This window comes from Oncorhynchus masou, chromosome 21 (genome assembly GCF_036934945.1).
Source record: "Oncorhynchus masou masou isolate Uvic2021 chromosome 21, UVic_Omas_1.1, whole genome shotgun sequence".
Classification (NCBI taxonomy): domain Eukaryota; kingdom Metazoa; phylum Chordata; class Actinopteri; order Salmoniformes; family Salmonidae; genus Oncorhynchus; species Oncorhynchus masou.
Window position 1 is genome coordinate 23289826 of NC_088232.1, and position 27577 is coordinate 23317402.

Sequence of the window (27577 nt, forward strand, 5' to 3'; positions counted from 1 at the left end):
GTGTTATTTCAGACACCACTTTTTCCTACAAGCTGTTGACAGGTGTGCGTGCAGCCATGCATATGTGCCTGTGTGTAAAACCTGATCAAAAAATCATTATGGATTTAAAGAAATGCTGCCACGTTGACAGGAAATCTATATGTTTGATCACGTTTTTTTTTTGAAAGTCGATATGAGAACAAGATCTATATTACACTTCTGTCTTGTTATACAACACATCATGTTGGGCTGAAGCTAGAGGTCTTGGTCAGTCCTTTGCCACGTCTCAGCGATTTTTATACTAACGGATCTACTTGATTATTGTCGGCAGCTTCTTAAATTTCACCTCATGGTCATACATTGTCTTTCTCTCTGGTAACAAGGTAAGACCGTTCTGTATTGTACTGAGCACAGCCCGTTTCTCTAGCCAGCCCTTCTCTCCAAACACACACACACACACACACACACACACACACACACACACACACACACACACACACACACACACACACACACACACACACACACTTAAAGTGGAATCTGGTGGACAAAAGAGGGGAAGATACCTTCAACTAAAAGGGCTGGAAAAGAATGGGTTGTTGATGGAGAGGACCGTGCCAGATGTGAAGGAGAGACTTCCCACTGCTTTCCCTTCCTCTGAAAAGGGTAGAACGAGGACTCGTCGCCATGGGGACAGTTTCAAATGTCTCTCTCTTTGTGAGTGCAAAGGAGAGGTGTCGAGACAATTCATATCACATCCGTAAGCCAGATAGAGTATTTATAGATGGAACTATGACACGTGTAGAGTGGGTGTGAAGCGAGGGGGATGTCTTTGACAAACCAGTGACTTCAAAAAATGATGAATGAACCACAGAGAAAAAGCTGAAATGATTCAAAACAAAATATAATACATCCGGTAGGTTAGCTCTTAAAACATCTGTCTTTGTGAGTTCGACATGTGATACTCCAACGCCCCCCGCCCCCTTGAACATTGGGATTCTTTTGGCCACTTCCTAAAACCATCCTCATCCTGCCTTCAACATGCGGTCATTACTCCCACCACCACCAGAATAGCTGCTATTATCTTATCAATATCAGAGGCATATCAGGGAGCCTGGTGGTGGTGGTCTCACCCTCCACCCTCTCTGCTCTGGTGTTTTCACGTGCGTCTTTTCCTGTTGCTGCACCATCCTCCCTCCAGCACAGTCATATCCCCATTCCTCTACCTTGGCTGCCACAGCACCAGCACTCCCCAAACGCCCCCCAATCTCATTGAGACGTTATCATCAAGCAGCACACGTTTGAATTCCAGCCCCTCTATGTCCAAATAAATCAAATCTACCAGATGTGACCTCATCTCCGTAGTTTGCGCTAATCACCTGATGCCCCGGCAGCTATTCTAGGAATAGCTGCCACTCCTCCAGCCCAATGTAGTTCCCTCTAGGGTTGTGTCATTGGTGTAACTCAGCCTGTTGAGCCTGACTGTTTGCAGTGGCCAATGCCTTTGTAGTCAAAACCATCCAACATCTGTTTCATTTTTACACAAAAAGGCCTGGGTTTAGTTTACCCAATTTGTGCTGTGATATCTGGAGCCTGGACTATGAATAACATACTTTGATCACACAAACATTCATCAAACACATTTTATTCAACCCCAGAGCTCTGGGCAACCGATTCCTGGCTATTATGGGACCTAGGGCTGACCGGTATACCATATTCTACAGTATACCGGTTTGGGTTTTTACTTGACCTTCTATAACGGAATTTGTTAAAAGTGATACGCAACTCCGGGAGTGTAGTATACGTTTATATAAATCAAATCAAATTTGATTTGTCACATTCGCCGAATACAACAGGTGTAACCTTAGAGTGAAATGCTTACTTAGAAGACCTTAACCAACGATGCAGTTTTAAGAAAATACCTAAAAAAAAAAAAAGTTTAAAAAGTAAGAAAAGAAAAACAAATAATTAAAGTGCAGCAGTAAATAACTACAGCTGGGCTATATACAGGTGTACTGGTACAGAGTCAATGTGGAGACTATATACAGGTGTACTGGTACAGAGTCAATGTGGAGGCTATATACAGGTGTACCGGTACAGAGTCAATGTGGAGACTATATACAGGTGTACTGGTACAGAGTCAATGTGGAGACTATATACAGGTGTACTGGTACAGAGTCACTGTGGAGGCTATATACAGGTGTACTGGTACAGAGTCAATGTGGAGACTATATACAGGTGTACTGGTACAGAGTCACTGTGGAGGCTATATACAGGTGTACTGGTACAGAGTCAATGTGGAGACTATATACAGGTGTACTGGTACAGAGTCAATGTGGAGACTATATACAGGTGTACCGGTACAGAGTCAATGTGGAGACTATATACAGGTGTACTGGTACAGAGTCAATGTGGAGACTATATACAGGTGTACCGGTACAGAGTCAATGTGGAGGCTATATACAGGTGTACTGGTACAGAGTCAATGTGGAGACTATATACAGGTGTACTGGTACAGAGTCAATGTGGAGACTATATACAGGTGGTACCGATACAGAGTCAATGTGTGTGGGCACCGGTGTCGAGGTATTTGAGATAATTATGTAGTCTATGACTAGGGTGGCTGGAGTCTTTAACATTTTTTAGGGCCTTCCTCTGACACCGCCTGGTATAGAGGTCCTGGATTGCAGGAAGCTTGGCCCCAGTGATGTACTGGGCCGTACCCACTACCCTCTGTAGTGCCTTGTGGTCGGAGGCCGAACAGTTGCCATACCAGGCAGTGATGCAACCAGTCAGGAATGGTGCAGCTATAAATCTTTTGAGGATCTGAGGACCCATGCCAAATCTTTTCAGTATCCTTAGGGAGAATAGGTTTTGTCGTGCCCTCTTCACGACTGTCTTGGTGTGCTTGGACCATGTTAGTTTGTTGTTGATGTGGACGCCAAGGAACTTGAAGGTCTCAACCTGCTCCACTACAGCCCCGTCAATGAGAATGGGGGCGTGCTCGGTCCTCTTTTTCCTGTAGTCCACAATCATCTCCTGTGTCTTGAGTTTACTCCGTTTGATACTCGAGTCCTCTTTCTCACTCTCCTGCTGCATGCACTCAAGGAGCGAGCAGTTGCTCGACCGCGGAGTCACGAGCACTTTCTTGTATAAGATGTTGGTGAAAACGATTCTGCTTTCCACAAGCCCATTCATTCACACTCAGGTGGTGTAGCCTTGTTCATCCTATTGTAGCCTGATGCCGACCCGGCTTTGTAGTCAGAACCATTCAACGTTTCCGCTTTATATGACATCAAAGGCCTGGATTTGGTTTAGCCAATTATTTTCAGTGGAGTCTGAACTGAAAGTACCATACTTTGACCACACACAAGTTCAACCACATTTCATTCAACCCCAGAGCTCTGGGCAAAGTGAAATTGGATATCATGAATGGTTCTAGTCATTTCTTTCCATGCACTGATAAAAGTAGGGGTTGCTGAGAAGCCCCTTCTCAATGTAATTTAAAAGCAATTTCCCTGAATATGTCAGTGATGTGTTGGACCTTCAGGGTCCTGAACAAGAGGCAGAATTGACTGAATTTTCATGATAACGATGAAAAGGGAGGAAGTAAAATCGATGTTTTTATCAAGGTGGTCAAGTCACTGTATGAATTAATGATGCTCAACATAGCAACTGTATCCCAGGGGAACAACGCAGCATGTGGGATCTCTCGTCTGCTGCCTCATTCTGAGGAGACACGCACGCACGCGCACACACACACTAACAACCACAGAAACCCTGTTCGATCGGTGCAGCCATCATAATTCTGCTATTTTTCTCAGTAATTCATGACAAAAACAGTGTTGAACAGTAGTCATCCATTAATCTAGTGAGATGACACAAACACATTTCAAAGCACAAAACATGTATCTTGCCTGGTGGTTTTATATATACACTGAACAAAAATATTAAACGCAACAATTTCAATAATTTTACTGAGTTACAGTTCACATAAGGAAATCAGTCAATTGAAATAAATTCATTAGGTTCTAATCTATGGATTTCACATGACTGGGCAGGCCATTGGTGGGGAGTCAGGCCCAGCCAATCGGAATGAGTTTTTCCCCATAAAAAGGCTTTTTTACAGATGGAAATGCTCCTCAGTTTGATCAGCTATCCGGGTATATGGTCTCAGACGATCCCGCAGGTGAAGAAGCCGAATGTGGGGGTCCTGGGCTGGCGTGGTTACACATGGTCTGCGGTTGAGAGGCCGGTTGGGCATACTGACAAATTCACTAAAACGACATTGTAGGCGGTTTATGGTAGAGAAATGAACATTAAATTCTCTGGCGACCACTCTGGTAGCCATTCCTGCAGTCAGCATGCCAATTGCACGCTCCCTCAAAACTGCAGCATTGTGCTGTGACCAAACTGCACATTTTCGTGTGTCCTTTTATTGTCCCCAGCACAAGGTGCACCTGTGTAATGATCATGCTGTTTAACACCTGCCAGATGGATGGATTATCTTGGCAAAGGAGAAATGCGCACTAACAGGGATGTAAACAGATGTGTGCACACAATTTGAGAGAAATAAGCTTGTGGAACAATTCTTGGATCTTTGATTTCAACTCATGAAAGATGGGAAGAACACTTCACATGTTGTGGTAATATTTTTGTTCAACGAGAGAACGAGAGAGAGAGAGAGAGAGAGAGAGAGAGAGAGAGAGAGAGAGAGAGAGAGAGAGAGAGAGAGAGAGAGAGAGAGAGAGAGAGAGAATCTGTGGGGTGGGTCAAAGGAGTCAGGAAGAGAAAGACTCAGAACAAAAAGGTATATGGATGCATTAGTATTCTACTCACTACTGTGTTCTGGCCACACAGCCCTCCCCTCATCCTAGCCCAGCGCTCAGCAGCTCACAGCTCTCAGCACACACAACCCACCCACACACACACGCTTGTTATTAAAGCGCATCCGTCCGTCAGTCCCCCCAGTAGACGCATTCCTCATTCATATTTATCTGTGTTAATATATAGCTCAAGCATTTTTTATGACTGTATAGGTCCTTTTTATATAACAAATGGGGGCATGCGGACAGATGGATGCTGGCCATACATATTTATGTTTGTCTTGGAGTGTTTTTCGGGGGCGTATTTATTCTGGTGGCTGGCAGGCAGGCTGCTACTTAATCATAGAAAATGTGGATTTAGTTAGTCTCTCCCAAGGCAGAAAGTCCCAACTAAGCATTATGCTGTGCTGCTGGATAAAGAGGCTGGAATTATGCAGCGGGCATAACAGGCTCCTACTTCCTCCTAAATATAAACACATCATAATGGGGCTGCTTATCGCATGCCGCATCTCGGAATTTGAACCCATTCCATCCGTCCACATTGTGCTGCTGGATCCTTGGGCTACTAACAGACTATCAACCCCCGTCCCTCCCTCTCCAAGTCCTCTGTCCCCAATTCAATGTATGAATATTGTAAATGAATACTCCTCGGTAACAGTGAAGAGTATGTTTTCGCACTACACATAAAGCCATGTGCGTATTACCACAACCAAGGAGGGTGTGCAAGGCCATTGTGTCTCATCTAACTAACTGCAATAATATGGCGCAGAGAGTTAGCTAGACAAAAGGACAATTGCAATTCCAACTGCCTAAAATAGTTCAATACATTAACCCTTAACATACAGCATTGCAGAATTTCTAACTGGTAAGATCCTAACAGCTTCCAGATCTGCCCATGGTAAGGGGCGCCGTAGCCATGTGTTTTGGCTATGAACAGAACAGTACAAGCTGATTTAATAGCTGCAGATCGGTTTAATGGGGCAAGCAGGCAGGGAGGGACAGCCTAATATAGTGAGTGAGAGGCCTGCCTGCTTGTCAAAGGACCCGCTGTATTTAACAGGCTGTCTGGGAATGGGACTGTGACTGGCAGGGTATGGCAGGCAGAGTTATACTACACATTACAGGGAGTGGAACTGAACACGGGCCTGAGTACTGCAGAGGCAGAGACGCTCTTAAATGCATCATATCTACTGCAGATTGAAAAAAAAACACACTCCTCAATGAATGTCTTCACGCCACAGTGAGTCTCTCTGTCTTCACAGCCCTGTGCCCTGGCCTGCACTGCCAGGCTGGTAAAATACACCCACCCATCTATCCAAAAGCATTGGTCCTATCATCAAGTGCTGTGGTGATTCATTCAGTGGACGTGAACCTTAAGGGACGAAAAGGTCTGTTTTTGCCACTTCCTCCCGATTCCATTTTCTGTCCGTCTATCCCTCCCGTCAGTCCCCTCCTTTTTTTCTCCACCTCAACATGTCCTCTCTCCTGCATTTCAATTTCCTCTCCTCCCCTCTCAGAAAGACAAACGCTCACTTGTAAGAGGCATCTCCTAGTCCTCCCCATCACCGAGAGGATGCACCAGTGGCAGAGGCAGCAGCATATTAGCATACCTCAAAGGCGAGGCCAGGGAGCCATTACCTAGCAACAGAGCCTGGCTGTGATTGGCTGAGGAGACATTAACTGCCAAGTGGGTTTAGGGCAGACTGGGACCAAGCGGCTAAATTAGTAAGCGGGGGGCTATTTCTGCCCGTGTCATCTCTGCTCGTCACATCAAAATGACATTGGCTGGCTGCTGCTCCCCCCCGCACAGAGAACAGAGCAGAGACGGAGAGAACAGAGCAGAGACGGAGAGAAGCAGTGCAGAGGACACCAGAGCAGTCCTCCCATTGACTGACTGAGGCTGAAGGCTTAGCAGACCGGAACGAGCCGCAGTAGTAGAACCAGCGGCAACCAGACATCCATCTATCCTTCTGTTCTTTCTTTCTCTTGTGACCCAGCCACCATGGCTACAAACTAAGGTATTATATGATACTCCACAGCTGCTTTCTGAGCCATAACGTCTCATTTCTTCCACAACCTCACCCGTCATCATAACACACCTAATAGAAAGTCGTGCCTGAGTCCTCTCTCCGCTTGGGTAACCCAAGAGGCTGTTAACCAAACAAACCCAACAGACCAGCCCTGTTCAGGCCATGTTTGGCGGACTGCTCCGGTCTCCCCTGCAACATTGGGCCAGAATTAGCCTGAACCACAGCTCTGTTAACATGACTGGTAGAACGGACAGAACTGGGCACACACAAACGGTCAGACAGTAGGCAGTAGTGCTGTAAGATAGCAACTATTTACTTTTGGAACTGACCATCAGTATTCTACAGTGGTTTCCAAAGAGACATGGGGTATGATGGACAAGGCAGTTTGGAGAGAACACAGCAGGTATACCACAGACGCTCTCTTATACCAGAGGCTTGAAACTTGGAAATGTCTGTTGCCTAGAAATACCAGAGACTAAAGTGTATCCACTGTCTTGAGGTAAACAGAGTGCAGGCTGTTGGGGGGTGAGCAGTGGTCAAGAGAGGGGTGAGAGGAGGGGGGGGGGCAGGGGGATGAACAGAGCTCCATTAATCACACTGGAGGGGGAGGCCGTACAGACGACAGACAGGCAGGGAGGCTGCATCACACTGGCTGGATGCGTCATGTGGCTGGACAGTGGACGCACTACCGTGGAATGGCCTGTAGGAGTCCTCCTGGCAGTGTACACAGGCAGTTCTGTGTTGGCCGCTGTGAGGGAATGTATTCACACTTAGTACACTGGCTGGTAGCATTTTGGAGATGAATGAGCCTCATGAATCTGAAACATAACCTCAGATGAGCAATTACTATTTTACCTCAGGAATTAACTAACCAAGACAAATCTGGCCTGTGTCCCAAATGACACACTGCTCCCTTTATAGTGCACTGCTTCTGACCATGCACCACAGGCACTATATAGGGAATAGGGTGCTATTTAGGACACAAGCGTCCCAAATGACACACTGCTCCCTTTATAGTGCATTGCTTCTGACCATGCCCCACAGGCACTATATAGGGAATAGGGTGCTATTTAGGACACAAGCACCAGTTTCCTTGTTGTATAAACCAGGAAAGCGCCATGTTCATTTAGCGTCGTTCTGGCTGAGTTTCTGTAATGTCTTTTACACCTGGGCAGCGCTGAAACACATGCATCCTTTCTCAACTGGAGTAGAGAACTGGTCAGGTCAGATGTGTTATGCATTGAGACCTATCCATTCATATGACAAAAATAGGCCTCCCATCGCATAATGGAACATACCCACTACCTGGCTCCGCTATGTCTTTCAGTTACAGGCTCGGGCAGCACACAAAACTAGTCATTTTTCATATTCAGAATCCATCACAACCCCCCCTTATAATCAGGTGCTGTAGTAATCAGGTTTTTAAATTAATCCCAAAGATAGCAGAGCTCACAGGATGCAGCAGACTATCATTCAAATTCATTCTGGAGGGAGAAAAGCGCCAGTAGAAAAACACAATCCTTTGGAGACAATTGAGCTAAAAAACAAAATTTTAAAAAACAACTCCACGCCATCCAATCAGCATCACCCGATGGCTCCGTCGCCATGGTAACAGGCATCTGGTGGAAGCTGTGCGGTGGCTCGGTTCGTGCACAACAGTTCATGACAGAGACGATGTACTATTCCCTTTACCGCAGGTAGCTAGGGGGTTACTGCAGGAGGAAGGGCGGAGGCTAGAGCTACACTTCGTCTTGATTTATAATAGTGCGTTGGAAAAAATGTGAAGTAATACCTTAATGCTTTCAATCAGGAAATGGAATTCAATAATGGCATGCTGCTTGAAAAGTAATCCCCCCCCTTGCAATCAAAATAACTACATGCCATACACAGATGCTATTACTTGGCAGTTAGGTAACTAGTTATATACACCTTACTGCAAAGTATTCCTTGTGATAGATGTCAACTGGCACTTCAATCACTCACAAATGATCATTATGACTACATAATACAGTTATTCTCCTACATCATGTCATACAGCACATCACCATGCATGAAATTACTATTTACAATGTACATATTTCATTTATTAGCAGATCTGTTTCCCAGTACCAAAAATGTACAGAATCAGATCAGCATATACAGCATGCTATATGTTGACCTCTAGGGAAAGTTGCAGCTCATTTGTGTGAAACCACCAACCATCAAATTTCAATAGTATGTAGCTAGCGGAGCGAAAGGGGAAAGGAGTGGAGCTCAGGCAGCAACACGATGCCGCTGACTGCTGCAAAACAGAACAGGCTACTGTCTTTATTAGCTGGACAGGGAAGGTATGGCTCTTTGTCTCTCATATAAAAGAACGTGTGTTTTTGGCACTGAGGGGGCAGCCCAGGCCATCCAAGATTCGACTGCTGCTTGAACTCATTGCCATCTCTCTGAATACATCATGTACCAGTCAGCTCCAAACTGTGCTAAGAGCCCAATGCTGTTACCCCCACAGCAGCCAGCCCCAAATTACACCATTTTGCAAGACACATTTCTATGTAGTGTATTACATAAAAAAAATAAGGTCTGAATGTGAAAAGGCTACTTTCTTTGAAAAGTATTAACACCGTATTTCTAGACTAAATTCAATAGAAAGTAGCGCTATTTATTAGTTCATGCCAGAAACCCAACAGGGATCCTTGAAACTTTCATTTTCAAAGACTTTTGTCAGGTGTGTGAGGAAGTGCGAGAGGAAGTCTGCCACGTCTGCAGTTTGACAGTAGATAGACACGACAGGCAGTTAGCTATAGCACCTCAATTAGCATCAGCCATCGCAGCCTCATTCACACAACAGATGTTTGGAGAGAGAGAGGGAACGATCCACACTTGACCCAGGTGACGAGATGATGAAGGGAGTCGGAGGGAGGTGACTGCAGCTGTACGACAGCACACCAAACACACAGACATTGTGTGGGGTCTCATAGCCTATTGGCTCTGATAGAGCTGGAAAGTGTCAATAGAATCTGGCAACACTGTCCACAGGTCCCCATCCCCCACAGTGTGTAGAAATACTGATCACTCTGGAAATGAAGGTGATGTCGACCCTGGCTGGCTGTAGTGTGTTGGAAGTATAATGTAGGAATAATGTCATGTAATCTCCAATTCATTTTCTCTGTGTGATGTTTTGGAAACACCACACCGACACTTTCTATGACATGCTGTTTGTTTGGGCTAGGGAAAGGAGTCTCACACTTTTATAATTTACAAGACAAAACCAGTGAACTGGACAGAGCTGAATGAAAGGTGGTCAGTCAGTGTGGATTGAGTTGGGGGTTGTTGTTCCCCTCAGAAAGCCCCCCCCCCCCCCCTACAAGGAGTCGTCCTCCATTGATAATTCACAGCAAACGGTTAGAGGGAAAGATCAGGAGAGTGTCAGAGTAAACTCCTCAGAGAGAGGATTCCAAATGTCAACAGAGAGCCGTTGAGGCCTGGCCTTAGATATGGAAATTCTGCCATGCCTGAGAGGACACAAGGCTGTTAGCTTCCTCTCATCAGGGGTTGTTGCCAATGGAAAACAATTGAATAGTATGGTGACGTGACGCCCTACAGACCTACTTGATGTAACAACTAGGCCACGGCTACATCCTTGTTATCGCTTGTTGCAGTTATATGTTAAATGACTTGAAACACATGACTCAGACAAAGGAGATGATACGGAGGGCCGAGCACACCCCCATTCACACCGACGGGGCTGTAGTGGAGCGGTTTGAGAGCTTCACGTTCCTCAGTGTCCACATCACTAAAGGCCCATCATGGTCCGAACACACAAACACAGTTGTGAAGAGGGCACGACAATTCCTTTTCCCCCTCAGGAGGCTGAAAAGATTTGGCATGGGTCCCCAGATCCTCAAAAAGTTTGACAGCTGCACCATTGAGAGCATCTTGACTGATTTCATCACCGCTTGGTATGGCAACTGCTTGGCATTCGACTGTGAGGCGCTACATATGGTAGTGCGTATACGGCCCAGTACATCACTGGGGCTGAGCTCCCTTCCATCCTGGACCTCTATACCAGGCGGTGTCAGAAGAAGTCCCTAAACATTTTCAAAGACTCCAGCCAGCCAAGTCATAGACTGTTCCCTCTGCACAGCAAGCGTTACTGGAGTACCAAGTCTGGTACAAAAGGCAGCTGAACAGCTTCTACCTCCAAGCCATGAGACTGCTGAACAGTTAATCAAATGGCCACCCTGACTATTTGCATTGACCCCTCATTTTTGTTGCACGTTCTCTCTTTCACAGGCTCTATATACACACTCACTGGACTCGAGCCACACACTCACACATACTACACTGACACTCCAACACACACTATCCCGATTGCCTAGTGAATTGCACCCCTACATGTGCATGCAGTATTACCTCAATTACATTGACACGGTACATGCCAGATACCCAACAAGGAACTAGTTACCTATTAGTCTTGCTAATGTTATTTTATTGTGTAAGTATTTCCTTTTTTATTGTGCTTATTTGTGTTATTTATGAACTCTGCATTGTTGGGAAAGTGCTCGCAAGTAAGCATTTCATGGTAAAGTCTACACCTGTTGTATTTGGTGCATGTGACATATAACACTTGATTTGAGTGTCTTTCATTCCCAATGACAGAGTAAAGTTTTCTTAACCAAGGGAATGCTGTGCTCTTCATGTTAACTATTTTCATTATGTGGTTGTTATCACAATGTCAGACCAGTCAAGGCCCGAGACAAAGGATGCCCTGACACACAGTCGACTGACTCCCCCAGAGCATGTGCTATCTGATATACAGTCGACTGACTCCCCCAGAGCATGTGCTATCTGACACACAGTCGACTGACTCCCCCGGAGCATGTGCTATCTGATATACAGTCGACTGACTCCCCCAGAGCATGTGCTATCTGACACACAGTCGACTGACTCCCCTGGAGCATGTGCTATCTGACACACAGTCGACTGACTCCCCCGGAGCATGTGCTATCTGATATACACAGGCGACTGACTCCCTCCGGAGCATGTGCTATCTGACACACAGTCGACTGACTCCCCCTGGAGCATGTGCTATCTGACATACAGGCGACTGACTCCCCCGGAGCATGTGCTATCTGACACACAGTCGACTGACTCCCCCGGAGCATGTGCTATCTGATATACACAGGCGACTGACTCCCCCGGAGCATGTGCTATCTGACACACAGTCGACTGACTCCCCCGGAGCATGTGCTATCTGACATACAGGCGACTGACTCCCCCGGAGCATGTGCTATCTGACATACAGGCGACTGACTCCCCCAGAGCATGTGCTATCTGATATACACAGTCGACTGACTCCCCCCGGAGCATGTGCTGTCTGACACACAGTCGACTGACTCCCCCTGGAGCATGTGCTATCTGATATACACAGTCGACTGACTCCCCCTGGAGCATGTGTTATCTGATATACAGGCGACTGACTCCCCCGGAGCATGTGCTATCTGACACACAGGCGACTGACTCCCCCTGGAGCATGTGCCATCTGACACACAGGCGACTGACTCCCCCGGAGCATGTGCTATCTGACACACAGGCGACTGACTCCCCCGGAGCATGTGCTATCTGATATACAGTCGACTGACTCCCCCGGAGCATGTGCTATCTGACACACAGGCGACTGACTCCCCCTGGAGCATGTGCCATCTGACACACAGGCAACTGACTCCCCCGGAGCATGTGCTATCTGACACACAGTCGACTGACTCCCTCTGGAGCATGTGCTATCTGACATACAGTCGACTGACTCCCTCTGGAGCATGTGCTATCTGATATACAGTCGACTGACTCCCCCGGAGCATGTGCTATCTGACACACAGTCGACTGACTCCCTCTGGAGCATGTGCTATCTGATATACAGTCGACTGACTCCCCCGGAGCATGTGCTATCTGATATACAGTCGACTGACTCCCTCTGGAGCATGTGCTATCTGATATACAGTCGACTGACTCCCCCGGAGCATGTGCTATCTGACACACAGTCGACTGACTCCCTCTGGAGCATGTGCTATCTGATATACAGTCGACTGACTCCCCCGGAGCATGTGCCATCTGACACACAGTCGACTGACTCCCTCTGGAGCATGTGCTATCTGATATACAGTCGACTGACTCCCCCGGAGCATGTGCTATCTGATATACAGTCGACTGACTCCCCCGGAGCATGTGCTTATCTGTCAGGCCTTTCTAAATATGGATTAACAAAAGACAAAAGGAGAGCCTTATATTACAAGAAACCTGTGTGGAGAAAAATAATGCAAACAATGCAAAATATCAAACAGAAGCTTAGAGGGAAAGGGAGCGTGCAGGAAAAAGGCAGATATAGCATTGTATCCTTGAGGGCTGAACGAACAGAACATTCTCATCTGTGGGATGAATGTTGCAGAGAACAGTGGGCCCCAGTAGTAGTTGATATTCATGGCAGTCTGCCGTCTGAACTCTGTGCTCTTGGAGGGCTGGGGAGAAACCCGAGGAGCACGCAGCTCAGCGCCCCTTCCCTTGCTTGTGGCAGCAGCCTAAGATGGCTGCCAGGGCCTGGTGTAAACAAGGCAGAGAATGAAAGCGCTACATTTCTCCAGCCTGCATGCCAGGGACTGCAGGGGCAGTACTAACACAGAGTGTTGAGGGTGGAGTTTAACTCCTTCCCTTCTCCAGCTTCCTCACGTTTAACATGAGAGAAGAATTACAGATGGCTTTAAAAACATGAGGAAGAAATTAGGAATTATGCAATAAGGAGTATAACAAGACTAGCTAACTTCAGCCGGGACAGAGAGAGAAAAAAATAATCAAATCTGAAGGTGCTCGCATTTGAAACTAGAGGAGAAAACTGGTGACCTTATTGTCAGTGTTTCAAAAAACAACACCCCTTTATTTGTGCCCCACTAAACAGGGGGTCCCCTCTAAGATTTGGCGGTTAACTTCAGAATGGCTGCAGTAGGCTGCATCTCCCTTGAAAAGCAAATGTTTTGGAATTCTTTCCAAAGGGTATCAGCACTGGACATTTATTTTTAACAATAAATAATCTCTGCCAACCAATTTAAAACATTATTTTGATAAGAGGACGATTGGACAGACATGTATACACACATTATATTCAAATTTAAAATGCACTAGTGGAAACAACACATATGATTAAATGCATATGTAAAACGAGTAGGACGTTGCAGATCAGCCCTCAAAGGTGATTAAAACCAAAGAAAATACGCATTCAACATCGATTTATTTGTCCAGCTAACTATCAAATCAATTGAGTGAAGACGCTCTAAAAAGAGATCACAATAAATAAAATAAAAACTCAGTCTTTCCAGCTCTTTTTATTTTCTGAGAAATAAGGCGGGAGGACGAAGGAGAAAATAAGTGGGAATTAAAAAAAAAAAAAAATTCCTCTCTTCGCTGCGGCTGTGCGTCGCACAAAGAGGCAGGAGGGAGGGCACACGCCTGCAGCTCCCGACAGCTCATTCGCCAGAGAGGAATGTTTGAGTGCATACATTATCTGGTAAGGAGGCCCAGGGCTGTGAAAGATAGTGCTGACATCACCATCTATAAATGGCTGGGCTTTGAGACACTGGGAGGGAAAACAAAACCCTTTCCCCACACACACTTCCCCTCCCCCTAGACACAGCATGCTCGAGTCTCGACCAGATGAAAGTGGTTTGCTTGTTTCTATGAGAATAAAGGAAGCTGGGATTTCAAAGCTGACCTGTGATTTTTGTGCATTTGTAAACAATATGTTACAAATACTTTGACACACCGAATACGTCCAGGCATGTCATGCACATTGTTTTGTTGCTATTCGGGTAATGTAGTATTACCTCCAGTAATGCAAAGTAACAAAAGCAGGCAACATTTTATTCGATGAAACAAAAAAAACAAAAATATATATATATATTGAATCGAAGCACGACGCAAATTAACCAAAAAGAGAGTCTGTGTAAGGGGAAACACATCGTCCTTCCAGCGCACGCAGGGTTAACCACCAGTCTGTCGTCTCTCTCCCTCCCTCCCCCCGTTGTGTCCGCAGCACATTCCTGAATAAATGATGTTTTGAACAAGGCTGGTAACCCATGGCAACAGCAGAGCAGAGCGGTGGCACTGCAGAGTAACCTTTGGGAAGGCGGTATTTTCATCTGCTGTAAACTTTTCCTGGCTGGGGAGAAAGGGAGGAGGGGGAGACAGGCTGGCATCCCTGGCTGGCCAACAGAAGGAAAACATACTGATGTGATTTGAGAATGTAAGCTGAAACAGTCCACTGAAAGCCTGGCCTCTCCAGACTAGGTTTGTTTGAGGAGAGAAATGGGGTTGGAATTATATTTCTACACTGTAACGGAAGAACATTCATAATCACGAAGCTGCTGTTATGAGCAGTTATATGTTTGTTCTCTGGAGGTAAATGTGTCACGAGGTGCTGGAATTAACTGTTTAAGTGGTTATGCACGGCAATAACACAAAATCCCCTTTAACCTCGTTAAAAAAAAACTACATTCTACAGTTTTTTTTTTTTTTTTACTAGGCAAGTCAGTTAACAACAGATTCTTATTTACAATGAGGGCCTACCGAGGCCAAACCCAAACTGGAGGACGCTGGGCCAGTTGTGCGCCGCCCTATGGGACAATACCCCAAGAAATGATGCAAATCATCATTCAAGACATCAGAGATATCAGTCAACCACTTAAGTTGAGGATAGACACAACAGACAGACAGACGTCTGTTGCACCAGCAGGACCTCTTTCGCTTGGCCTCCCCTCCTAGGTCTATGTGATGGAGCAGAAACCCCCTGCAACTCCATCGACACCAGCCTTCCTCCTCCTCCCAATGACACTGCACACACTCTGTTCGGCTTGGCACTAAGAGCCGCGGACGTACTTTCGCAATGCCCATATTTTCAATCATGTATTTGAGCCGATTAGATGTGATCAGTGCAATTCTTAGAAGTTGCAAAGGGAGGGCATATACATAGACACTTTCAGAAAAATGTCTGAAGAAAATGTGGTCCCTTTTCAGTTCACAGTCATCATTTTTTCACCAGACAACCTAGAAGTATAGGTGTTTATCAACTAAACCGATTCTGGGATTTCACACAACATATCAGCTATTCCAGACGCAATCTAGCGAGAGGCTAGAGTTTGTTACCTCAGGTAATTCAGAGGTCTGAAGGAGAGAAAAGAAAAGAGACAGTGTTTTGCACTCAGAATGAAGGCGGTGGTGGTACGACGTGAGTGTGTGTGTGTGTGTGAGGCTGCATTTGAATCTAACGAGTGAGGAGTCTTGTGAATTCTAAACAGGTCGAGAGCAAGAGAGGGAGAGAAAGAGAAGAGAGAGAGATCCTTCCCTGAGGGGTGTCTGAGTGAGTAGGTGCCTCTGCTCCCTCCTTTGCATGCACACTGCAACCTGAAACCTAAAGTATTGAGACAGCCAAAGGCACCTTAACCATGGAAGGGCTGCTCTGTTCTGTTTTAGCATGACAATAGAGACATGTTCCATCCCAAATCAGGTGCTTTGTTGCCTCACAGCACCTGGGATAGATAGGCCAATGGAAACTGAGGCACTGCAATGCACCATTAGATGGGTCGCTACGATTCAATGCCTCAATCCCAGCCTAAGGTTTCTATAGGACTGTTTTTGTTGGGGGTGTGCACATGTTAGTAAATAGAGAGATTATTTTGGATATACTATAGTCGGATAATGCCGTCTGGGAGATGAAAAAAGTGAGAAAATGAGTGTGAGATTTGTTTTTAAATCAGACTTGGAGAAAGGGGGGAGGGGGTGTCGCTTACTCACTCAGACAGCTGCTTTCTCTATTCGAACTGATGAGCCAATTTGTGTGAACCAAATTTGAGAAACTCAACACTAACAACCCCGTCTTCCTCTGGCGTACAACCAATTATTTTGACCATAGCATTCCCCAGGGCGGTAAAAACCCTACTTTGAAACAAGGACGGTAACCAGGACAGAGTATTCACAACTAACTACGGGCAGTCGGTCGGAGCATTACATAGAAGACAGGAGTCTCTGAGGAAAAGTTCTTACTCACCTCTCTATCTAAAGAACCATCTCATAACCCACCAACGAGCAGGGATGATAAAGTACAAAGGCCGCCACCTCCAACAATCCCAGGCTGGAGGACAGACCCCATCTAAACTCAGACACGTCAGCCCAATGTTTAGGCTTCATCTGGGCTGCTGCCTTCACATGACCAAATACTCCTCAACGGGCGTATCAAAGCTCTTCTCCTCCATTAACCAGTATATATGTACATTGGTTGGTGCTCTTGGGAAGAGGATACTAGTTTGTGACATGTTTCCGGGACATACACAGCAGCCATTGTCTTAATCTCTTCCCGAGCTCACGTACAGAAGGCTCTAGTTGAGCCTGGTTGGTATTTATGGGGTTATCTGACCTCCCAGTCTCGACCTGCTCTATGCGCTCCATGGCACAGAGCCACGTGGGATTGGGAACCATGCTGCCTGCTGCAGACTGTGTGTACATAGGACCATTTGTCTCCATAACCCAGAGCAGCGCTAGGCTATTAAGCGCGACTCACAGCTACATAACAGGTATGCACCAACCGTGCTATATATCTATATTATCACCGGCCAATGGAACAGTGAGGAACCGTGTCCAATGACCGCCTGCCTTGCTGCATTGAAAACGAGGAATGCCTTCCCTTTGGCTATACGGAGGCATGTGCAACAATTTTCAGACAGAAGCGCACACACACAGCGTAAACACGGGGAAATCGTAGTACTGCTTGAGCATGCACCAATACTACAACCATCAGAAAGATGAGCTGTCGTTAGTGAGAAGCATGCCGTAACAGCTGACTGTTACAAGCACCTGGAGGAGAGCAACATGACATTCAATGCCAACTTGTTGAGGCCGCTTTTTCTTGTCTTGCCGAGAGGCACAGCCGTTGAAATTGTGGGCATATCCAATGCAAGGAACCTATTTGCCATTCAGATAGATGCAACTAAGTGATACTCACTTGGGGGGAAGGAGGGGGGAATCTGTCGATGTGCCCTTGAGCAAGATACTTAACCCTAATTGCTCTTGTAAGTTGCTCTGGACAAGTGTGTCTGCTAAATGACTAAAACGTTCATCTAAAATGGAAAAATATTTAAGCAGGGATCATCCCTGTAGAATGTAAAGCAATGTTACTTTGACATAGTGAAAGGGGTTATGAATAAAAACCTGGCTTTAACTTGGCTTTGCAGCAAGGTGTGTGTGTAATAAACACTTATGAATATAAAACACTTTTGAACCAGATGTTAATGACAAAGGTTGTCATCTCCAATTAGAGCAAAACTTATGTCAGGGACAACATTGTAAATAGTTCAAATGCTATGGTTGAAAAATGGACGCAAAATTAAAAGGAATAATTAATTATACCTCAGGTAACCCGGAGTTTGTAACAGTCTAAACTTGTTAAATAAAACTGACATTTCACCCAGGGTTAATATCAATGGAATTTATTACAATTTACTCAGCTCCAAGGCACATTACAAGTCTTCTGTTACTACAGAAATGTATAAACAAACAGTTTACGTTCATGTACAGCATTTTGCTCTACCTTTTTAAGCATCCGTGCATCATCAAAGCAATCTGGAAGAGAAATTAATAACACGTAGTAAAATATTTTTGATCACAAGATGAAAAGAGATATTTGCTGTAAAAAAAACAAAAAATTAAAGATATGAAATAAAATAAGAAAAAAAAAGTCCCCATAGTGATTTGTACCCAATACAGGAGTTAGGGCAATGTAACCTGTTATTGGATATTCACTATGAGTAGTTTAATTTTACAGACATATATTCATTGGGAGTAGAAACTGGCCTTTTTATACTGAGAGAAGTGCATTAATTGGGAGGAATAAAACTGCAGCAGTGATTATAAAGTTAGTGCTTTAACTCGTCACTGCCACCCAAATACAACACTACTACCCGTCAAAACACCCTCCATAACATTAGGCGACATGACATCACATGTTCCTTTGTTTAAAAAAAAAACAGACATGAGGTGGAGAACGTCTCTGTACATCGACTATTTTTGTCCGTTTTGAGTAATCACACGTGTATATATTCGACTAAAATTCACGTTTCTATGGGAAGCCATAGATCACACCTATGGGTCTCTCTCCTTTTTTACCTTAACGTCCCCAGCTAATATTGTTGCTATCTCACCTTGCATGAACGCCCAAGGCACATTAGAACCTACCAGGGGACATTTCTCTCCGCTAGGACAATACACCTCGCCAGTTGCTCCCTGCGCTTTGATGCTCTCTCGAGAACAAGGGAAACAGAATTTATGGTTGGGAACTGACGGACACTGAACGAAATGGGTATCCTCTAAACGTTCGTGGCAAATGGTACAACACAGAGGTCCGTTGTTTGCCATGGGAGAATCTGGAATGTTTTGCGCGTGGACCTGATCCATGCCAGAATGCGCATTGGACTGAGAGGGAGTCCCGGCCAGATTGAGCTCTCCGTTACGGGAAGCCAAACGCCTCTGCCCAGAAACAGAGGCTGGGGAGACTGGGCTGCTGTTGTTATGCCTGGTGGATGTTGTAGAGTGAACAGAGTTGTTGTCCTTTGGAGAGTGCGCATTACCCAACGTGTCCGCGACAGACATGAGCGCGGCCATTGGAGACTGTCCATTCTGGGGCGCAGATTCAGGGGGTGTGGCGCGACTTGAGTGAACAGAATGGCCAGGGCCAAGCGGCGGAGGTCCCCCGTGTGAGGCACCGAATGATCCGGATGCCATGGTCAGTTTTAACGCCTCACTCTGGCTGGCCATCCACTGCTGCCTCTGCTGTTCTTGTTCAGATAGTTTCAGCGCGCTCTCTACAGAGTCAGGTTCTGGGGAGGCTTTACGCTTACGTACGCCAGTCCTCGGTGCACTCGTAGATGGCAAGGCACGAGGGATGTTGACCAAAGCAGTGGGCAGCAATGGGCAGCTGGCATCGATGTAGGGCTGAGGCAACATTTCAACCCCCAGCCCCTCTTTGAAGAATCGGACGGATTCGGGCAACAAATCACCCAGGAGTCGCCAGTCCCCCGAACCATGTTTTTTCTCATACTCCAAATATTTAAAGCCCGAGGAAAGCCCTCTGCCAAAGTCTTTCATGCAGTCCTGATACATTTGTTTGGCCACCCCTGATGCACTGGAAAATATATTACCAGATCCACTTGGGTACTCGACAAATATTTTCAATTCATAGTCCATTCCAGGCTTTGACACTGCATCGAAAGCAAACACCCTACCCACGAGTGAATGATCCTTTTTAAATCTCACATCAAACGGGGAGCTGTTCGAAAGAGTAACTAAAGTGTCCCTTACTATTTTGGGTTTGTTTCCCCAGTCTTCGTTTCTGTTCCTTAAACTTTCACTGAGCTCAGCCAAAGCCTCTGCGTTACGCTGTTTCTCTTTCAGATCTCTCTCTTGGTCAGTGCTCGACACAGAACCTGGTCGTTTACCTTGTTCTGACATGGACTGAGCGGCCATGGACAAAGAGGGTCCCACAATGGATGGGGGAGGGGGGCGGCTGGACAGGCTATGCGGGGCTATGGCTGTTGCCGAGGAGGGTCCATTCAACATGGTCTGTGGGAGAAGGTTGGGGGGAACGTTCATTTGTCCAGGGACCGCAGCGAGACCGTGGCTCCGACGGGAGTTCGGGCTCTGTCGGTTCAGTTCTGGGGGACCATCGTCCGGTTTGGGGAACCCATTTGGACCGCTCATTCCATTGGGAAGTCTGCTGGCATGGGCGCCAATACTGGAGTAGTCAAAGCGAGGTCTTTCCGCACTCAGAGAGTAGCGGTCCATCCCCGACTGTTGTTGTTTAGAGGGTCCATCCACATGGCTGATTTGCACCGTCTCCTTGGCTGATATTGCCGACTGTGTTTTTACTGTGGGCGGCGGTGGTGGACCGGGGGATCTCCCCCCTTGGAAACCATGAGCTCGTTTGAGGTGGCGTGCAGTTTCGATAACAAACTCGATCCGATCCGCACCTTCATAATTCACACAACCCCTGCACACTGCCTCCGTAAAATCCCATATCATAGCCCACGGCATACGGGGTAAATCGCACAGGTAACATGACTGTCTCCGAGATGACGATACTTGTGCAGAAGACATGTTTAATGTCCCTTGCCTTGGTCCTTTTCCCCCAGATTCTTCGTTTGGAATTCTTTTCAGTCCGTGAATTTGCCACACAAAATAAACCCTCTTCTTTCCTGCTCCTCTCCTGACTTCTGATGCCAGTGACTTGCAGTGTTGGGTTGTAAGAATGAAATTTGCTTTAAGCGCGCTTCCACATCCTTACTTAGTTTGTGATTTAGAATTTTGATTGTGCCTCCACGTCTCCTCTCCCCAATTGGAATGCCACCTGGCTGGAGCAGTGACGCAAGCACCACGTTCCGCAGTTCCTTTGAAACAAATGACATGCCACTTGTTGCTTTCCAAACGCGCAAACTCAAACCACTCCCTCCTAATCTTCTGAATGGACTGGGAGCTCGGCTACACGAGCGCACGATGCTGACCAAATTACATGCAGCAGAATACGGGTTTGCACAATATTGGCATTTATATTAGATGTAATCATTATACCATTCATTATTATTAAATACACATTTATTCTGTTTCAAACAGGTTACTGTTGCTCATGTCAGCAAAACTAAACCTTCAATATGGTAAAACAATGTATGATAATGAAACAAACTAATTTCTTATGCGTCGTGCTTGCAATGATGCAAGGACAGAATAATACATTATTTTATATCAAACTACTCACTGAATCAAACAAAACGCCTGGTTAAAATACAAACGCGTGGCTGTTGTCTACTTTTATGTAATCCAGTTCATTTCTGACCAAAATATGCTGCTAATCTGATTGCATTTGGCAACCGATGCATTGCATGTGAGTGATTACAATAACCGTTGTATGCATAAGAACATGTTGTTGTTTTTTAAAGCACAGTGTGATGGCTAAAATAAATCGCGGTAGCTCAGCAATACCCTCTGTAATAATTACACTGGGCTAGTTGAGCACGAGCTAGGGGTTCCCAACATGTTGATTGTTAACCTATGTACAGACAAGCATAGTCTGCACTGCGCCCCATCCATCCTCCCCCCTTTCCCTAGTCTCCCCTTCCTGATTAACAACACCCAGTAGGCAGGCGGAGCAGAATTTTCTGGAAGAGGAAGAAAAACAGCGTAAGGCAGCAGAGGGAGGGGGGAAGAAAAGTAATATATTGCAGTCTACACATACCGCTGGCACAGTACTGAACGGTGGTGGTGTGTTCCCTCCGTCCAGCCAAGAAGGGGCCAAGTATGGCCTTGGTCAAGAAAGAGTCAGCGCCATGCCGCCGCTTTCCCAAAACAATGTTGCTTTCACTGTACCGTGCTTTTAGGCTAAATGGGTACTGTGTGCACAATGGTGCACATTGGTGCACATTGGTGAGTAGTTGTAAATACGGTGTTTTGAGTACAGTACAGACTGTACTTACAAACACTGATAATGTCTCTGAAGTCACAGTATATGAAATATGCGAAGCACGTAGGATGCAAAGTCAGACCAAATTAGATGATTGCACTTCAACATATTAACTGCCTTCCTTAACTATATACCCAATATAAAATCATCAGCAATACATGATTTTTCTCCCAGCCCATCCAGTGGCGGGGGAAGCTAGAAACAATGACAGGACTAAAAGAAAAGATGGATTGGTGTTTTTCTTCAGAGTCGGTGCCAGACAGAGCAGGCTCTATGACTACCAGCAGCAGGCAGCAGCTGAGATTGTTATGTGGACAACTGTCACTTTATTTGTGCTCCAGGGATTGTGAAGGACAGGCAATGAAAGAGACAGCCATCATCAGTCAACAGAATTGGAGCAGACACAGACCTGGGCCGGGGAAGAGAAAAGTCGGTTTGTTCCATTTACTCCAACACTAAGCTCAATACTACTCCAACACTATCAATAGTTGTGCCTGACGAGCGTGGACACAATCGTACAGTTATAAAAGGTCAATGATCCTCAAAGCATGTGGCAACACAGTGTTGTAGACATATGGATGGACTTAAAACATAAGCGTATAAGAAAACTATGCCACATCAACAAACTATCCAGCGACATGTATCCATCCATGTAAGTGGTCGTTCTGCAGTTTAAATATAATTTGCTGAACTCAACATCGCGGCAATATTAAAATCATCTAATTCTGCCTCGGATGACTTCAAAAACAACCAGATACATAACTCTACACACTGTCTGCCTCAGCACCAGCCTCGAGCTCCCCTCCTTCCTGAAAGGATCCTGTGCAATCCCCACGGTCCCTCATGCATACACTGAGCTGCTCACACACCAACTTGAGCTCTCTCTCTCTCGCTCTCCCTCTTTGTGGAAAATTTTGCGGGGCCCACACAGTCAAGCGTAGGGGTTAATTTTTTGCTTCCGCTAAGCACCTGGCAAGTTGCCAGACAGATGAATTCTGGGAAAAGGTGAGACTTGCCAAGTACAAACTGCCAACATTAAGCAGGCCTGACAGCTCCTCTTTTCCTCCAAACTTGGCAGCAGTTCAAAGTGCTCTTTCATTTGAGATGTTGGCAGACTGCCAGCAGCATGCAGATACAGTGTATTCGAGGCCTTGACTATTTCCACATGGTGGAAAAAGCCTTATTCAGACTTCTTCGAGAATGGATTAAATTCCCCCCCCCCAATCTACACACAATACCCCATAATGACAAAGCAAAAACTGGTTGTTAGAAATTGTTGTACATTTATTAAAAATTAAAAACAAAAATATCACATTATCCATAAGTATTCAGACACTTTACTCAGTACTTTGTTGAAGCACCTTTGGCAGTGATTACAGCCTCGAGTCTTCTTGGGTATGATGCTACAAGCTTGGCACATCTGTATTTGTGGAGTTTCTTCCATTCTTCTCTGCATTTTCTCTCAAGCTCTGTCAGGTTGGATGTGGAGCATCACTGCTAAGCTATTTTCAGGTCTCTCCAGAGATGTTCGATTGGATTCAAGTCCAGGCTCTGCCTGGGCCACTCCAATGACATTCAGAGACTTGTCCCAGTCATTGTACTGTTGGAAGACGAACCTTCACCCCAGTCTGAGGTCCTGCACATTCTGGAACAGGTGTTCATCAAGGATCTCTCTGTACTTTGCTCTGTTCATCTTTCCCTCGATCCTGACTAGTCTCCCAGTCCCTGCTGCTGAACATCCCCACAGTATGATGCTGCCACCACGCTTCACTGTAGGGATGGTGCCAGGTTTCCTCCAGATGTGACGCTTGGCATTCAGGCCAAAGAGTTCAATCTTGGTTTCATCAGACCAGAGAATATTGTTTCTAATGGTCTGAGAGTCTTTAGGTGCCTTTTGGCAAACTCCAAGCGGGCTGTCATATGCCTTTTACTGAGGAGTGGCTTCTGTTTGGCCACTCTACCATAAAGGCCTGATAGGTGGAGTGCTGCAGAGATGGTTGTCCTTCTGGAAGGTTCTCCCATCTCCACAGAGGAACTCTGGAGATTCTTCAGAATGACCATCGGGTTCTTGGTCACCTCCCTGACCAGGCCCTTCTCCCCCGATTGCTCAGTTTTCCTGGGCGGCCAGCTCTAGGAAGAGTCTTGGTGGTTCCAAACTTCTGATGGAGGCCATGTTGTTCTATGGGACCTTCAATGCTGCAGACATTTTTTGGTACCCTTCCCCAGTCCAATCAATAAAACTTACCACAGGTGGACTCCAAATCAAGTTGTAGAAACATCTTAAGGATGATCAATGGAAACAGGATGCACCTGGGCTCAATACAGAGTACCATAGCAAAGGGTCTGAATACTAATGTAGATAAGGTATCCTTTTTAAAAATATAAATGTGCAAAAATGTCTAAACCTGTTTTCGCTTTGTCGTCATGGGATATTGTGTATAGATTGAGGAGAAAAAACATTAATTGAATCCATTTTAGAATAAGGCTGTAATGTAACAAAATGTGGAATAAGTTTAGGGGTCTGAGCACTTTCCGAATGCACTGAAGACTACTTTACCTACTCTCTCCTCTCACTCTCAGATGGAGATGATAAATGCCGCTGTCGTTGTCATGGGGATCATTCTGAGCTAGGTGGCAGACTGGAGTGGTCCTGTAAATAACTGTATCTACTTTTCTCTCTCTCTCCTTTGCGCTTTCCTTTTATGCAAATATTCTTTATACACACACACACACACCTTGTTAACTTAAGCTGTTCTTAGAGTTGAGAAAATACAGCCTTTATCCCTTTAAAGCTGAAATTGTAAAGGTCTTTGAAAAGCATTGTCCCTATTCTCCTTTGCTCTGTTTTAAGCATACTGTATGCCAATAATATACACTACCATTAAAAAGTATGGGGTCACTTAGAAATGTCCTCGTTTTTGAAAGAAAAGCACATTTTTTGTCCATTAAAATAACATCAAATTGATCAGAAATACAGTCTTTACATTGTTTATGTTGTAAATGACTACTGTAGCTGGAAACGGCAGATGTTTCATGGAATATCTACATAGCCGTACAGAGGCCCATTATCAGCAACCATCACTCCTGTGTTACAATGGCACGTTGTGTTAGCTAATCCAAGGTTATCATTTTAAAAGGCTAATTGATCATAAGAAAACCCTTTTGCAATTATTTTAGCACAGCTGAAAACTGTTGTTCTGATTTTAAAAAGCAATAAAACTGTCCTTCTTTAGACCAGTTGAGCATCAGTATTTGTGGGTTCAATTACAGGCTAAAAATGGCCAGAAACAAAGACCTTTCTTCTGAAACTCATCAGTCTATTCTTGTTCTGAAAAATGAAGGCTATTCCATGCGAGAAATTGCAAAGAAACTAAAGATCTCATATAACGCTGTGTACTACTCCCTTCACAGAACAGCACAAACTGTCTCTAACCAGAATAGAAAGAGGAGTGGGAGGCCCTGCCAAGAAGGCCAGCGTCTTGGAGTCGCCTCTTCACTGTTGACGTTGAGACTGGTGTTTTGCAGGTACTATTTAATGAAACTGCCAGTTGAGAACTTGTGAGGCATCCGTTTCTCAAACTAGACACTCTAATGTACTTGTCCTCTTGCTCAGTTGTGCACCGGGGCCTCCCCTCCCACTCCTCTTTCTATTCTGGTTAGAGACAGTTTGCACTGTTCTGTGAAGGGAGTAGTACACAACGTTGTTTGAGATCTTCAGTTTCTTGGCAATTTCTCACATGGAATAGACTTAATTTCATAGAACAAGAATAGACTGACGAGTTTCAGAAGAAAGTTATTTGTTTCTGGCCATTTTGAGCCTGTAATCAAACCCACAAATGCTGATTCTCCAGATACTCAACTAGTCTAAAGACCAATTTTATTGCTTTAATAATCAGAACAACAGTTTTCAGCTGTGCTAACATAATTGCAAAAGGGTTTTCTAATGATCAATTAGCCTTTTAAAATGATAAACTTGGATTAGCTAACACAACGTGCCATTGGAACACATGAGTGATGGTTGCTGATAATGGGCCTCTGTACACCTATGTAGATATTCCATTTTAAAAAATCCTCAGTTTCCAGCTACAACATTAACAATGTCTACACTGTATTTCTCATCCATTTTATGTTATTTTAAATGGACAAAAAATGCGCTTTTCTTTCAAAAACAAGAATTTCTAAGTGACCCCAAACTTTTGAATGGTAGTGTACATATTAGAGCGTATGAAATAATCACAGTCAAAGATTAATGGGCAAAATTAGGGAGGACAAATTCAAAGACAAAAGATATCCAATGATTCTTTCAAATCCTGAAAAAAATGACTGACCACAATTTTTGTTTTCTTTCTCCCTTACCTGGATTGCGCTGGTTGCTGGCAGCCGTCGTTGGGCGTTGCCATGGCAGCCCTCGCAGAAGATTGCTGCTGCACACCTCTGGTTGCCAAGCTGTTGCTGTTGTTAGGGATAGCCTCCAGAAGTCTGCCATTTCCTGCAGAGACAGAGAGACACCAGCAATCAGCCACTCAGTCTCAGACACCTGCATCAGCTCAGTCAGCACTTTATCTCCCCCTCTCACAGTATTCTACACAGGGACACAGGAATTCACATCGCACGATGAGCTGATTGCTTCACAGGGCCTCATGGGTTTCTGCTTACATTTTCATCGCAATCTCTTTCTTCTGTGGATCATTTGCTATACTACCGACTTTGTCACACAGAAATTGCATCAATATCGATTGTTGGATCCAAATGGCTTTTCTCCCTAGGCTAACGAGTTCATGAGTAAAAGGCAGATGGGTGATATATTGGTTGTATTCATAGTCATTGTCATCAATGTATTGGAATGCTTAGCTCAGTCAGGGGTATGACACCCATAGAATCTAAAGAATACAGAGAGAGAGTGAAATCAGTTAAATACACATATGGATAACATACGCATAACATATGGATAGAACACTCTGCCTGTCTGGTACAGGGGTAGGCAACCCTGGTCCTGGAGTGCAACAGGCACTTAATGTTTTTGATTTAAATGACCTTGAAGACCAGTTGTTGTTGAATTTAGAAAATCACTGAACTGGTCAATTAGCTCAGTTGGTCAGGTGTGGTGCCTAGTTGAAACGAAATCCTAGACCTGGTCTGTATGGTCTAGCTAGCATAATCATTTCCTTTGGTCAAAGGAGAAAGGTCTCTTCCCACTTAAAACAATATTGACT

General features: G+C 45.2%; 2 protein-coding genes across 4 annotated transcripts in view; both read right to left on the reverse strand.

Annotated features, from left to right (window-relative positions):
* The window catches only part of kiaa0586 (KIAA0586 ortholog), a 122611-nt gene that overhangs the window by 80736 nt on the left and 14298 nt on the right, over positions 1-27577 (reverse strand). For all 3 annotated transcript variants that reach the window (XM_064927815.1, XM_064927816.1, XM_064927814.1), the window contains exon 9: positions 26721-26853. In XM_064927815.1, the coding sequence (XP_064783887.1) occupies positions 26721-26853 (133 nt within the window). The remainder of the gene's footprint in view (positions 1-26720; positions 26854-27577) is intronic.
* On the reverse strand, positions 18330-21506 carry irf2bpl (interferon regulatory factor 2 binding protein-like). The gene has a single exon (XM_064927820.1). The coding sequence runs from the start codon at positions 21005-21007 to the stop codon at positions 18998-19000; it is 2010 nt and encodes a 669-aa protein (XP_064783892.1). The 5' UTR covers positions 21008-21506; the 3' UTR covers positions 18330-18997.